At 51.3% G+C, this 14,152-nt stretch overlaps 1 protein-coding gene across 1 annotated transcript in view; it reads left to right on the top strand.

Annotated features, from left to right (window-relative positions):
- Positions 1-14,152, top strand: part of LOC144248803 (uncharacterized) — a 538,816-nt gene that overhangs the window by 484,879 nt on the left and 39,785 nt on the right. Inside the window, 2 exon segments of the mRNA XM_077790790.1 lie at positions 6,341-6,484; positions 6,487-6,591. Of these exon segments, the coding sequence (XP_077646916.1) occupies positions 6,341-6,484; positions 6,487-6,591 (249 nt within the window).

Below are 14,152 nucleotides of genomic sequence, written 5' to 3'. Positions count from 1 at the left end.
CTGGGCGGAGCATCCCACAATGGGATGATGGAATTTTATCAGTGCTGCAGTGACACTCAATGGCCCATTAAGAGAAGATGGCCCCTGGAGGGCGTTATCAGGGCTGAGCCATGGAAGAGATAAAGAACACTGCCCCACCTGTTGATAACAGTTTTTGGAGATGGGGACTGAAAACACTTTTGGTTACATCTGACATTGTAACCTGAAACAGTGAGGCAATCCCTGCTCGGGGTGGGGGGTGAACACCACCCCCCTTACCCAAACTGGCTCCGGTGTAAAACTCCCACCCTGGGAAGGCCACGCACACAGGGGACAATGTCACACTTGCCCTGTCCCAGGGGAGATCTCTGTTCCTGTCAGTCCCTTGCTCTCTCCCCTTTTCTCTTTCTTTCCATCTCTCTCTCTACCTCACATTTACTGTCAATAAAATCCACTTTGGATTTTGTCTCCTTAGCAGCTTAATTGCGGCAGAGGCATCTCTCCAACAATTTTGTTAACCAGATTGTGACATTATTTTTGCACAGTGAGTTCAGGGCACTGTTGTCTGACCCCAAGCGTGTTTGACAGCAGCGTGGTTCCCTCCTCTGAGAAGGTTTTGCCTCTTTCTGGAGGATCTCTTGGAAACTTGGATGCAGCTTCCTCTGAGCAACTTATGGAAGAACTTATGAGGAAAATGGCTGTTGTAGGTGGCCAGTTTAAAGATAATATTTTCTTGTCCTTCCCTGCAAAGTTTGTTAAAATCACTGGAAGAAAGGGATAAAATCATACCAGCAAGACTGACAAGTCCTACAAGAAGCCCAGCTCTAACTAAATTCCTGAATAACTCCTGAATTCACAGGTTTGGAGGTTTTGTCCAAATATGAGAATCAATATCTTTTTCCTCCCTGTCAGCTTTGTCATAGCTACACAGCGCAGTCCCTTCCTTTTAATAATCTGTATTGAGCCAAATTTTCACTTTTCTTTTATTTGAACCTGCCAGCAGCTGAGCTGGAGCTGCATGGGAACTGATGAAACTTGGAATTACCACAGAATCGCTTCTATTCTTGGTTTATTAATGTTTGGGATTTGTTTGCATTTCCATCACAAGTGACTTGTGGGAAAATGAAATATTCATCAAAGTACTTTATGCAGAGTTATGTTTGATTTCTGCAAGTTTATTTTGTCTGGTTCCCAGGGGATATTCAAGGGGTCTCTGTCCCCTCACCCTGGGGGATGCTCAGGGGGTCTCCATCCCTCTGACCTTAGGGAAAGTTTGTGCAGGGCTGGGGACCAGGGGCTCTGTGTCCCTCTCACCGCTGAGGGTGCTCGGGGCTGGGGGGGCTCTCCGACCTTCTCATCCTTGGGGAGGCTGGGGGGTCTCTGTCCCTCTCAGCCCTGGTGTGACCCCACCCAAACATCATTGGGGTCAGAGGGACAGAGACACCCCCAAACCCCCAGAAGGGCTGAACCTGGGGATTTGGTTTGGGGCTGAGGATTTAGGAAAGGGCTGGAATTGGGTCTGGGGTTGGAGTTGGGGCTGAGATTTGGATTAGAGCTGGGATTGGGGTTAAGGCAAAACATGGGATTGGCTTTAGGGCTGAGGCTGGGATTGGGTCTGGGCCTAGATAAATTTGGCACTGGGCTGAGATTAAATACGGAACTCTGAGTGTGTCTAACCGTGGAGTGAGATTGAGACCAGGATCAGGGTCAGGGTTGGGACTGAGCACACACAGAGTGGGACAGGGGGGATGTCACTGCAGGATGTCCCTGGCATTGTCCCAGCCCTCCTCAGGCACCTCCAAACATGGGGGGCAGCTGGGTGCTCCAAGATCAAGGTGCTCCCATGCAGCCCCCCAATACCAGGTGAACATTCCCTGAGGGCTGCCCTGAATGTGATCCTTGGGGCTCTGGGATCAGCCCTCACATTCCTGTGGGAGCAGCTGCAAACATGATGAGAGATTTTTCCCCTCCTCTTTCTTGTGGAAGGGTGAAGCCCAGCTGTCCTTTTCTGCTGCTGCCTCCTTCTCTCCTCAGCTGAGGATGTCAAACTCCCCAGGAGTAGGAAAATCCCCATTCCCTGTTTCCTGTGGCTGCAGCCTGGAGCATCCGCTCAGAATGAAGAACTTTCTGACAGCCCTGCTGAATGACACCAGGAGTAGGTTGGTGAAAAAGTGAGGAAATTGTGTTTTGATTGGAAATACAAGATACAAAATTATTTCTTTTCATCCCATTCATTTTCAGTCCATGGCATTTCTGTTTTCAGAGTGCTACCTTCTCAGCTGATTGTGTTTGTGTCCTCCTTTCTCTCCTGCCTTCCTTCACCTGCTCTGTTTCTCTCTCAGTGTCTCCCTTGACCCAGGGCAGCTCTTACAAAAGACCCTGCCCTGATTTCATTCCCAATCCATGAGCTACAACAACCATGGGTGAAGTTATGAAGGCTGGCAGTGAAATGTCACTGTAGGATCTTGCTCCACTTGTCTTTTGGGTCCTTGCTAAGAGCTTTGCCTTCAAGGGCAGGAACATCTTTTCCTGGCTGGGAACTGGAATTCCAGACCCTGGGAGTGTGTGACATGGATCCCAGAGGGGCATTCCGGAGGCTCCCAGGGTGCTGCTCCTGCTGTGCCTCCCAAGGAGCTGTGCAGGGCAGGGGACAAGGTGCAGCAGCTGTGTGAGCTCCCAAAGCACACAGCAAAGGTGGATTTGCTGGGCATTTTCTGGCACATTCACAGCTGGAAGCAGAGGGAAGAAGGAAAGGGAAGCGAGTCCCTGACAGAATCCCGGATCTATTGGGGTAGGAAGGGACCCTGCCCGCAGGTCCCAATCCCGTGAGGGAGTGTCAAGATCCGTTTGGAGGAGCAGGGTGTCATGATATTTCATTTACTAATCCCCAAAGTGCAAAAAGGCAAACAGCAGGGGACCATCACTTTAATCACAACAAATGCACCTTTATTATAGAGTGCCAACAGCAAATGCAATGGAGGGGACAGAAAGGAAATAAAGGATAGAAAGAAAAGGAGGGGAAAGGGGATTATAGGTTCCAAGGCAGACAAAATCCTCTCTGGTCCAGACAATGACAATCTATTTTCTTGTGTCAGGGAGAATCTCAAAATCTTGGTAATCTCAGGGGTCTTTCATGGTCCTCTGTCTAAGTGGGGGAAACAGGCAAAAGAAAATGAAAGTCTATTGAAGTCATTGAGGGGGAACAGGTAGAATGAAGAATAAGTCCATTGAAGCCACCGAGGAGGAACAGGTCATGTTTTCAGCTGTGAAAAAGAAACATTGTCTTCTTAGTCCATCAACCACACCTGGGAAACATCTCACATTGATCAGGCCAGCCCTCCTCCCTGTGGTGGTGGTCTCAGTCTCAGTCCTTGGGAGGGGCTTCGATCTCTGTCTGTCACAGTGGTCACGAGAGAGATGAGGGGTCTTCCATGAGAGATCACCAGAGTTACCCCAAAGTTCATTTGGCCAAGAGGTGGGAAAATCCGTGGGTTCAGCAGGTATCATGAAGCCGGTATGAGCGCGTAGAACAAGCCACTCCTTGCCAGGTCCTTGCCAGGCCCTGCTCGAAGCAGTGGTCTGTGGTGGTACAGCAAATACACCTGCAAAAATAACCTCTCCAAGCCGGAACTCCAATCAGGGTCTCCATGATCTCAGTCTCTGCCATTGCGGCAAACATGAGGCAAAAATGAGGGGAAGTTGGGACCGTCTCTTACACAGGGTGCTGATGTCCTTTGAAGGGGAACGATCCCCACATGCGTCGAGCACTGCAATAAACATACCATCTCTGCAACTCCTTACAGGATTAGTGGGGATTGATTTTCTATCTGCGTTTCAGCAGCAGAGCTAGCAGACTAAACAGCACATTTTACCTATGTTAGCAAGCTGCTAATACTTCAAAACAGCACATTTCACCTAAATCCAAATGGATTTCTACCCTGTTAAATTTAACCTGTAAAATACCCTGTTTCAACGCCCAAGCACATCTTGGCTGAGAGGGACAGAGCACTCCCCTGGCACAGGGGTGAGAATGATGGAGACCCCCTGGGGAATGGCTTGGGGTGACGGGGAGAGAGACACCTCCTCAGGAATGGCCTGGGGTAACAGGGATAGGGACAGGGACAGCCCCTGTGGAATAGCCTGGGGTGAAAGAGATGAGGACAACCCCTCAGGGAATGCCCTGGGGTAACAGGGCCAGGGACACCCCTGGGGAATGGCCTGGAGTGACAGGGAAAGGGACAACCCATCCAAGCCCCTCCCAAGCATCCCCCAGGGTGAGAAGCACAGAGACCACTCGAGCATCCCCTGGGGACCAGGTTAAACAAACTTGCCAGAAATCAAACTTAACCCTACAAAAAATGCCTTGAGGAATATTTGCTCTTCCCACAAGTCACTTGTGATGAAAATGCAAACAAATCCCAAACATTAATAAACTGACAATAGAAGCAATTCTGTGGCAATTTCAAATTTCACCACTTCCAGCACAACTCCAGCTCAGCTGCTGGCAGGTTGTGATAAAAGTGGACATTTAGCCCAATACAGGTTATTAAAAGGGAGGGAAAGCTCAGTGCAGCTGTCACAAAGGAGACAGGTAGCAAGAGAAAATGATTCTCACATTTGGCAAAGCCCCAAAGCTTGTGTATTCAGGAGTTATTTGGCATTTAGCTACTTTAGCAGGACTTCTTGTGGGACGTTAGTAACCTTTTGTTCCTCACTGCGTGGTGAATGATCCTTGCCAGTCTTGCTGGTATGATTTTATCCCTTTCTTCCAGTGATTTTAACAGACTTTTCAAATAAGGAAAACAAAATATTTTCTCTACACTGGCCACCTACAACAGTCATTTTCCTCATAAGTTCTCCCAAAAGTCACTCAGAGGAAGCTGCATCCAAGTTTCCAAGAGATCCTCCAGAAAGAGGCAAAACCTTCTCAGAGGAGGGAACCACGCTGCTGTCAAACACGCTTGGGGTCAGACAACAGTGCCCTGAACTCACTGTGCAAAAATAATGTCACAATCTGGTTAACAAAATTGTTGGAGAGATGCCTCTGCCGCAATTAAGCTGCTAAGGAGACAAAATCCAAAGTGGATTTTATTGACAGTAAATGTGAGGTAGAGAGAGAGATGGAAAGAAAGAGAAAAGGGGAGAGAGCAAGGGACTGACAGGAACAGAGATCTCCCCTGCGGCAGGGCAAGTGTGACATTGTCCCCTGTGTGCGTGGCCTTCCCAGGGTGGGGGTTTTACACCTGAGCCAGTTTGGGTAAGGGGGGTGGTGTTCACCCCCCACCCCGAGCAGGGATTGCCTCACTGTTTCAGGTTACAATGTCAGATGTAACCAAAAGTGTTTTCAGTCCCCATCTCCAAAAACTGTTATCAACAGGTGGGGCAGTGTTCTTTATCTCTTCCATGGCTCAGCCCTGATAACGCCCTCCAGGGGCCATCTTCTCTTAATGGGCCATTGAGTGTCACTGCAGCACTGATAAAATTCCATCATCCCATTGTGGGATGCTCCGCCCAGGGGGAGGAACCAAGCATTCCTACCTGGATATAATCTCACCCTTGCAACACCACGATCACCTTGCCTGCTGCATTCCCAGAGGACAAGAGCTCCATAAGCACCACTGGACCTTCAGAGGAAGACCAGACCCTTCTACAGGATCACCGCTTTGACAGAATCACGTTCATCACTCCAGCCGGACTGCAGCCACCATTTCATCAGCCTGCTACCACCACCCTGATTATCAGGGTGTCAGGTTATATCCTGACTCTGTGAGTTTAAACCAGTCTTTCTGAATCATAGCTTTGATCTTAATTTTCCTATTAAATTGTCCTTCTGGCTTAGACTCTCTCCCAGGTTTGCTTTGAAACCAGTACAAAACTCACTGTGCTCATCCCTTGTTTTCCTTTCAAAACAGGATTTCCCATCTCCAAATATCTTCCAGATGGAGGAGGAGGCTGCGAGGAAGAGGAAGATGCCCTGGGATGCCCAGGCAGGTGAGGAGGAAGTCAGTGCCCCTTTCCCCCTCTCTCCTGCTCCATCTCCCAGCCCAGCCTGGCCCCCAGCTGCAGGACAGCCCCACTACCGGTGCCCTCCTGCTGGGGACGCACTCGGGGGATCTCCCTGCCCTTCCCTCTGGCAAATCCCATCCTCTCCTTGTCCTTCCTCCCCCAGAGCAGGAGCTGCAGATGGAGACCAGGAAGGACAAATCCCCGCATCAGAACCTCATGGAAGAGGCCATTTTGACTGGCTCCACAGCACAGGAACCCAACGGGGAGGAAAAGCCCCAGAGATCCCGCAGGAGGAGGGGCTGCAAAACCAGCCCAAGGTCATCTGAGGAGGAAAGACACACCCAGTGTCAGGAAGGTGGGCAGAGCTTCAGCCAGAGCTCAGAGCTGGTGGTCCATGAGCAGCTTCATGATGGGGAGAAGCCCTACAAGTGCTCGGAGTGTGGGAAGAGCTTCAGGCGGAAATCCCACCTGATCCGCCACCAGATGATCCACACCGGGGAATGGCCTACAAGTGTGGGGAGTGTGGGAAGGGCTTCGGCTGGAGCTCAGAACTCATCATCCACCAACGCATCCACACTGGGGAGAGGCCCTATGAGTGTCCCGAGTGTCAGAAGAGGTTTAGGTGGAGCTCTGATCTCTGCAAGCACCAGCGGATTCACAACGGGGAGAGGCCCTTCCGCTGCCCCGACTGCAGGAGGGGCTTCAAGCAAAACTCCCACCTTGTCAGGCACCAGCACATCCACACCAGGCAGAGGCCCTATGAGTGTCCCCTGTGTGGGAAGAGCTTCTCCAGGAGCTTTCACTTGACTCGACACCAACTTAGGCACAGGTAAGGGAAGCCCTGTCACTGCCCCGACTGCAGGAAGAGCTTCATGCGCTGCTCCCACTCCATCCCCCTTTAGAAGACCCATGTTGGTCAGAGCCCTGGTGACCCACATTCCTTGTGATCTCTGATGAGAAGACACCTGGAAAGTGGTCTTCAAATCCTCCTGGATGCCCATAGACACCTGGATGAACACAGACCAGGAAAATCCATCGGGACTCTGATGAACATTGAAAATTAATTGGGAAGAGCTGTTTCTTTGACTTTAAAGCCCAAGAAATTCTTACCTGCTGTGTCACTTTTTCTTCTGGTGGCATCAAGCAATAATGGATGATCATGGAGATCTTTTCCCACCTGAATAATCTCCTTGTTTATCCCATCAGAACACCTAGAATTGGGGTAAAAATAAAGAAATCAATAAAAGAGATCTAAAGCTGAATCATTTTACTGGGATTTGAATGTGAATTTGAGGTTAAGGGGAGGATTTGGTTCTTCTGGGACCATCCAAGCCAAGGGACATGGCCATGTTCTTGTAGTTGTTCCAGCAGAACGGGTCCATCTAACCTCATCTGTTCTCCAGGAATTCCGGCTGTCTGTCCCAGTCCCTGGCCTGCGTCTGCCCAGTCCAAGTGTTCCCCACAAAATGCCCAAATTGCTGCTGAAGTGTCCTAGCTGACCCTTGCTGGGGATGTTCCTGTCCACCAACCTTTCCCGCTCAGCTCCATGGAGGGCTGGGAGGGGTTTTAGGGACTCCTGGTTGGACTGAGAGAGGCTGTTGTGGCTCTTGGGGCCATTTGTGGTGCTGGGAGGGGGTTTGGGGGCCTGCTGGAGGTAACTGGGATATACTGGGAATGAGTGAGGTCATCCTGGGGGCAACTGGAACCATACTGGGGACTCTAGGGTGACTGGGATCGAGCATGCTGGGGGCAGTTGGAATATACTGGAAGTGCATGGCACCATACTGGAGGGGACAACACTGGGAACAGCTGGGACCATTTTGGGGGCAAGTGAGGGCAACTGCGAGTGACTGTGTCTGTAATGGGGGCCACTGAGGTCATACTGGCAGTGAGCGGGACTGTACTAGGGGTGACTAGGTGCAACTGGGAACATACTGGGTAGAACTGGAACAACACCGAGGGGGACTGGGATCATACTGGGAGTGACCAGGAACATTCTGAGGGCAGTTTGGACCATGGTCGGTGCAACTGGGATATCCTGGGAGCAACTGGTGCTGCACTGAGGGTGGCTAGAAGTGGTTCTGGGCAACTGGAATTATGCTGGAAGCAACTGGGAGGAAGTGGGTGTGACTGAGAGCATGCTGGGATCAAGTGGGATATACTGAGAGAGACTGGGAATCACTGGGATCATACTGGGAGGGACTGGAACCACAGCAATGGCCTGGGCTGGGTGATGTGGGGCCTCAGAGAGCGCAGGGAGCATTGTGACACTGCGGGGCCTGATGGATCCAAGGGGACATTGTGACACTCTGGGCCCAGCCTAGCCGTGGGGTGTTTTGGGAGCCCCGGGGTACCCAGGGCAGCAGAGCAGAGCCTCTGGCTCAGGGGCAGCAGCTCCTCGGGAAAACCAGGGCGGGCAGCAGGGGATGCCCAGGGAGAAGAAGCCATAGCCCAGAGCCCCAAGAGTGGCACTGGCTGAGGGACGGGGCAGGAGGGAGAGGCCACTGCTGGGATGGTGACAGAACTGCGCAGCATCACAGGGCCTGTATGACATTACAGACTGGGCTGTGTGACATCACAGAGATGGCTATGTGACATCTGAGAGGCTGTGTGAGGTCACTGGGGAGGTCACTCTGCCCCAGCCCCCCTCCCAGTTCCCCCAGAGAAGTCCAACACTGCTCATGCACAGCGGGGTCCCCTGTCCCCCCAAGTCCCCCTGCCCCTGGCGCCGCAGCCTCCCCCAGAGGATGTTCCACGGGATCGACCCCAGAGCCTGACATGGGGACGGGGGCAGGAGCCATGGGGGGTGGGACAGGGGGACAGGGACCCCCCGGCAGCGTCCCCGTGTCCCTCAGGGCCAGAGCCTGGGCCAGGGCTCCTTCACCCTGTGACCAACGAGGGCTTGAGAGCGCTGAAAAAATCCCCAGCAAAAACCAGATTTGTTGCTTCTCTTTCGACCGCCACTTTGCTCTCGGGGGTTTCTCGCCGCTGTCCCCCGTCCCTCCCCGGCCCCCCGGGACCCTCCGGCTAGCTGTCCCCTCCGGGGCCGGGGTTTTCCGCGGTCCCGCTGCCCTGGGCTTACCAGGCAGCGTCTGGGTTAGCACGGTCCGAGTTGTGGCGCTGCCTCAGTCGCCGCAAGGGTTCGAGATAAATTAGAGACCAAGAGAGACCAATGGTATGCTTGTCCAGAGAGATTGTATTGCCTGAAGCATTGCAGTGACCAAAGGCCCTGGGCTATTGCCCAGATACAGTTTTATACAGCAAAATTAAGAGATAAGGTCTTAAACAATAGAGACAGTGTTCAGCTAAGGCACATCAGAACCACCCCAGGGGCCAGGTCCAATGGGAACTGCTCAGGGGTGGGGAGAAGGGGGTCTACAGAGGAATGCTGAAGCGGGACTTTCCCGAAACAGTGGAGCATACATAAATGTATCTTTTCCCTCAGTTTCTCATTCCCAAAGCCTTTCTAAAACAATGGGGCATACATGAATGTATCCTTTTCCTCAGTTTACCATTCCCAAGGCCTTTCTAAAACAATCCTCTATGCTACCATGCCAGCATGACTGCAACAATTCCCCGCTTTTCAATTACTAAGATGAACGATGCCTTGGGAGAAGGTAAACTGTGGCTCTTAAACTGCAGTGTCTTTCTGCTTGTCGTCTTCCCACCAATCGCTTTCCGTGGTGGCAGCAGCGATGAAAACCGGCGCGGAAGCCTTCGGCTTCGAGGTGATGACCTTGGAGACGATCCGCTTCAGAATCCCAAATGCTAACAGAACTAAAAACAATGCAACTAGAAAGTAAAAGATGTCTTTTAAAAGAGACACTGCCCACCCAGAAAGGTCCCAGTCTTTGAACAGATTTTTAACCAATCCTCATTTTCTTGCTTCACATTCCCAATGAGGCTTCTCATTTCCTGAATGGACGAGTGGACACTCTGTCCTTTAGATGACAGATTAAAACAACACAACCCATCAAATTCTTTACATCCATGACCATGTGCCAACAGCAGGAAATCAATAGCTGCCCTATTTTGGAGGGTAGCCTTCCTGGTTATTTCCTCATCTTCTAGGAGGTCACTCAGGGCTGCTGATGTTAAATTTGCCTGCTTGGTCACCCAGCATTCTAGATTGCCTAATTCACTCAATGCTTTGGCTGCTGCAACCCATGGTAAAAATACAGAGACAGCAACTCTTTTGGATTTTGCCCAATGATAAATTTCTGCATCACAATGTTCATCAAATTGGCTTGCACTCCGCTTAGTAATTTTTTTCCCACTTTTTGCTTGCCCAATTGGAATTTGGGTCATGTTGGGGGAAGCAAGGGTCAGATGCCCAAAAGTACATGGACCTCCAATAAGACGAGATGGGATTCCTGGGTACGCTCTGTCCCCACAGATAAGAAACATTCCCTTGTCCAGCTTGCGTGGACGGAAATCAGTGGTGGATGCAAATTTCAGCTTGTAGACAGCTGTGCACCATTGACCTGCTCTGAATTCTACCTTGTACTGTTTGACATGCTCATATAATTTTACTTCTTTGGTTGGGGAAAAATCAAATTGAATGCAAAACTCAGCTTTTGCAGAGCCTAGGAGTTCTAATTCCTGGGGCTCCCCCTCAGCAGTGGGCAAATGTGAAACCCACCCTTGCCACAAAATGAGGGGATTTCTCACTTGTGCTTCAACTTGTCCTGCACCTTTAGGTATTTTATTTTCGTTCACCTGCTTTTGCAAACGGACCAGACCAATTGGAAACTCATCCCCCTTACTTGGAACCCCTATTAAACATGTGGACATCGGATTTTCTGCTGAGGCAGTGGACAAACACATATGATCCTGTTGCAAAGCTTGGGCTAGCGTGACCCACACATTTTTCTTGGGCTGTGGAACAATCCATGCATCCACCGTGGAAGGGTAGATGACCATTCCCTGGAACCAAACGATGAGCAGGAATGTGGAAATTGACATTCTGCTAGTCTGAAAGAGAGATAAAATCATACAACAAAGTGAACTAACTCTGAAAAAGATACAATTTGCTCTGCCAGTATAAAGGAAAATGATTCTCCCCCCTCCCGCCTTCCCCCCTTGTCGAGGAGGCCCTTCAGATCCTGGAGTCCTGGGGGTTGCTGCTCCTGAAGCAACCACCCTTTCCCGTGGTTTTATCACTGAGTCCTCTGTCATCAGCATAGCTTTCCTGGTGCACTCCTCGATGAGCTGATCGAGTGTGGGGGGAGGCGATGATGGAAGGGATAGGATGATTCGCTGACAGACTTCATTTGCATTTGTGGTGACCAGTTCTAATATAAGTTGGTCTTGGAGCTCTGGATTTTGCACCCTTTTTTCCACAGAGGCTCGCACTCGATCCACAAAATCCATGAATGGTTCTGAAACAGACTGCTTTAAAGTGGTATATGAGACAATAGGGTCTTTAGAAGGCATATTAAAAAATGCACGTTCTGCTGCATCCCTGGACAGGTCTAACACTGCTCTGGGAATGCCTGCTGCTTGCTTTTCAGCTTGGCTCCAATCACCTTCACCCACTAGATGTTCTAAAGTGATTTCCTCATCCTCTATATCTGTGGAAAGGCTTGGACTTTGCAGAATCTCTGGGAGGAGATCTGCTGCAAGTCTTTTCCACGTTCTTTCCCACAATCTAAACTCAGACTGAGGGAGCAAGCAACTGAAAAGACGTTTCAAATCAGCGGGGACAAATGTCTTGGAGCATATAGTAGCTTTCAAAATGCTCTTAAAAAATTCACTTCTTTCCCCAAACTCACGCTTCGTTTTGCAAAGTTCCCTAATACTATCATACGAAAGGGGCTCCCATTTGGCGTTCTGTCCCCTGGCATTATAAATCACAGGGGCTAAGAACGCAGGCTCGGTCTCTCTGAGCACTTCCCGGCTGACAGCCTGGGCGCTGCCCTTGCCAGGGAAACCGGGAGAGGGAGAGGGAGGAGGGCCGGCTTGTGAGGGAGTGGCCGCAGCCGGCGGGGCTGCGTGGAGCGGGGCTGGGACAGGGACAGGGGGTGGTGATGGAACTGCGAGAGGAGGAGCTGAGGGCTGGACCACGGGCTGGAATGTGGGCTGAACCGCCGCAAGGGAGGAGGGGTTGGGGTCAGGGACAGGCGGAGGGGGGAATGCGAGGGCTGGGGGCATGTTCTGGGCTGGCACAGGGAGCAGGGAATGCGGGGATAGAGAAGGGAAAACCGCGTGGCCGCCTCCATCTTGTGGGGGCTGCACAGGAGGGGGAATGGGGGGTGCAAAGCATGGATTTTCAGCTGCGGGAGCGAAAGCAGGAGGCGGAGAAGGGTTAGAAACTAAATCTACATCTGCACAGTTAGTTTTCTCACCGCAGGGGGTGCGGGGGGGCACCGGGGACGCGACAGGGCGCTTTTCTGCTCCCTGGGCGCCCTGAGTGTCCGCACTCTCTTTCACAACATCGTAAACGACCAAAAACATTCTCATAAAACCTTCTTTCACTGAGGGATCTCCTGCCTTTGTCCTTTCACTCAGCACTGCACCAACACGCTTCCAAAATCGTCTTTCTCTCACTACTTGCTCTGTTATCTCCGGAATACTTACTGATAACCATCTGACAAACTCTTTTACAAGGCTCTTAGGAAATTTGACACCTGCACTCAGCAGGGGCTCCTGAACTTGTTTATAAATCTCTTTCTGCTGTGTAGTCAGCCTAACACCCATGGCTGGCTTCACAGCAAATCTCAACCAATTACTGCAGCAAACACCAAAGTTCTAAAGCTACGACGGAGACTCCCGTCACGCCTGCGCGCTGGCGTGTCCCCCCGTGGGCACACAGGAGCCGATGTCTCCTGGCCGGGCCCCTGCCCCCCAGTACCGAGACTCACCCACCGCCGTCCTTTAGACACCACTGCAGCAACGGTTCCCGAACCCCGGGCGGTCTCCCGGGTGTGGAGAGGTGCCGTCCGACCCGTGGCGACCTCGCCGGACAGAAATCGGCGTCTGTCTCCACGGCAACAGTCCCGCTGGGCTGTGTGGAGAGGCAAGTGCCTCACACCACCAGCGTGATCCCAGAGCTTCTCCCCGCGGAGCCGACAGCCTGCGTAGCGATTTATTCACACCGCTCTCCGCTCTGCAGCTCGCGGTGACACTGCAAAGTGTCTGGAAAAGCTCCTAGCCAGTGCACTGTCCACGACGGCTGGGGAACGCTTGCTCAGACCAGTGCAAAGCCCAACGTTGGTGCGCCACTTGTTGCTTCTCTTTCGACCGCCACTTTGCTCTCGGGGGTTTCTCGCCGCTGTCCCCCGTCCCTCCCCGGCCCCCCGGGACCCTCCGGCTAGCTGTCCCCTCCGGGGCCGGGGTTTTCCGCGGTCCCGCTGCCCTGGGCTTACCAGGCAGCGTCTGGGTTAGCACGGTCCGAGTTGTGGCGCTGCCTCAGTCGCCGCAAGGGTTCGAGATAAAGAGACCAAGAGAGACCAATGGTATGCTTGTCCAGAGAGATTGTATTGCCTGAAGCATTGCAGTGACCAAAGGCCCTGGGCTATTGCCCAGATACAGTTTTATACAGCAAAATTAAGAGATAAGGTCTTAAACAATAGAGACAGTGTTCAGCTAAGGCACATCAGAACCACCCCAGGGGCCAGGTCCAATGGGAACTGCTCAGGGGTGGGGAGAAGGGGGTCTACAGAGGAATGCTGAAGCGGGACTTTCCCGAAACAGTGGAGCATACATAAATGTATCTTTTCCCTCAGTGTCTCATTCCCAAAGCCTTTCTAAAACAATGGGGCATACATGAATGTATCCTTTTCCTCAGTTTACCATTCCCAAGGCCTTTCTAAAACAATCCTCTATGCTACCATGCCAGCATGACTGCAACACAGATTTAATATTAAAGTGACAGCAGCACAAAGTTCCTTGGCAAGAGTCACTCTACTCCTGACTGGGCACTTCAGCCACAGCAAGGAAACAAAGCAACAACAAAACCAAACAAAATCCAGGCAATCAAACCAGAAATGAATTGAGAGCTGTTCCTGTGTGTGTGACACAAAAAAAATGAGGGCAAGGATAAAAGGAATATGGCCCAAAACCTTAACAGACCTAAAACCTAATAGGAATTACCTTATACCTTTACCTTAATTTCTACATTAAACTTAACAATTTAGCAAAAGAACAGAGCTTAACAGTATTTAAC

This window comes from Lonchura striata, unplaced genomic scaffold (genome assembly GCF_046129695.1).
Source record: "Lonchura striata isolate bLonStr1 unplaced genomic scaffold, bLonStr1.mat Scaffold_91, whole genome shotgun sequence".
Lineage (NCBI taxonomy): Eukaryota > Metazoa > Chordata > Aves > Passeriformes > Estrildidae > Lonchura > Lonchura striata.
This window is presented reverse-complemented; position numbering and strand designations above follow the sequence as displayed.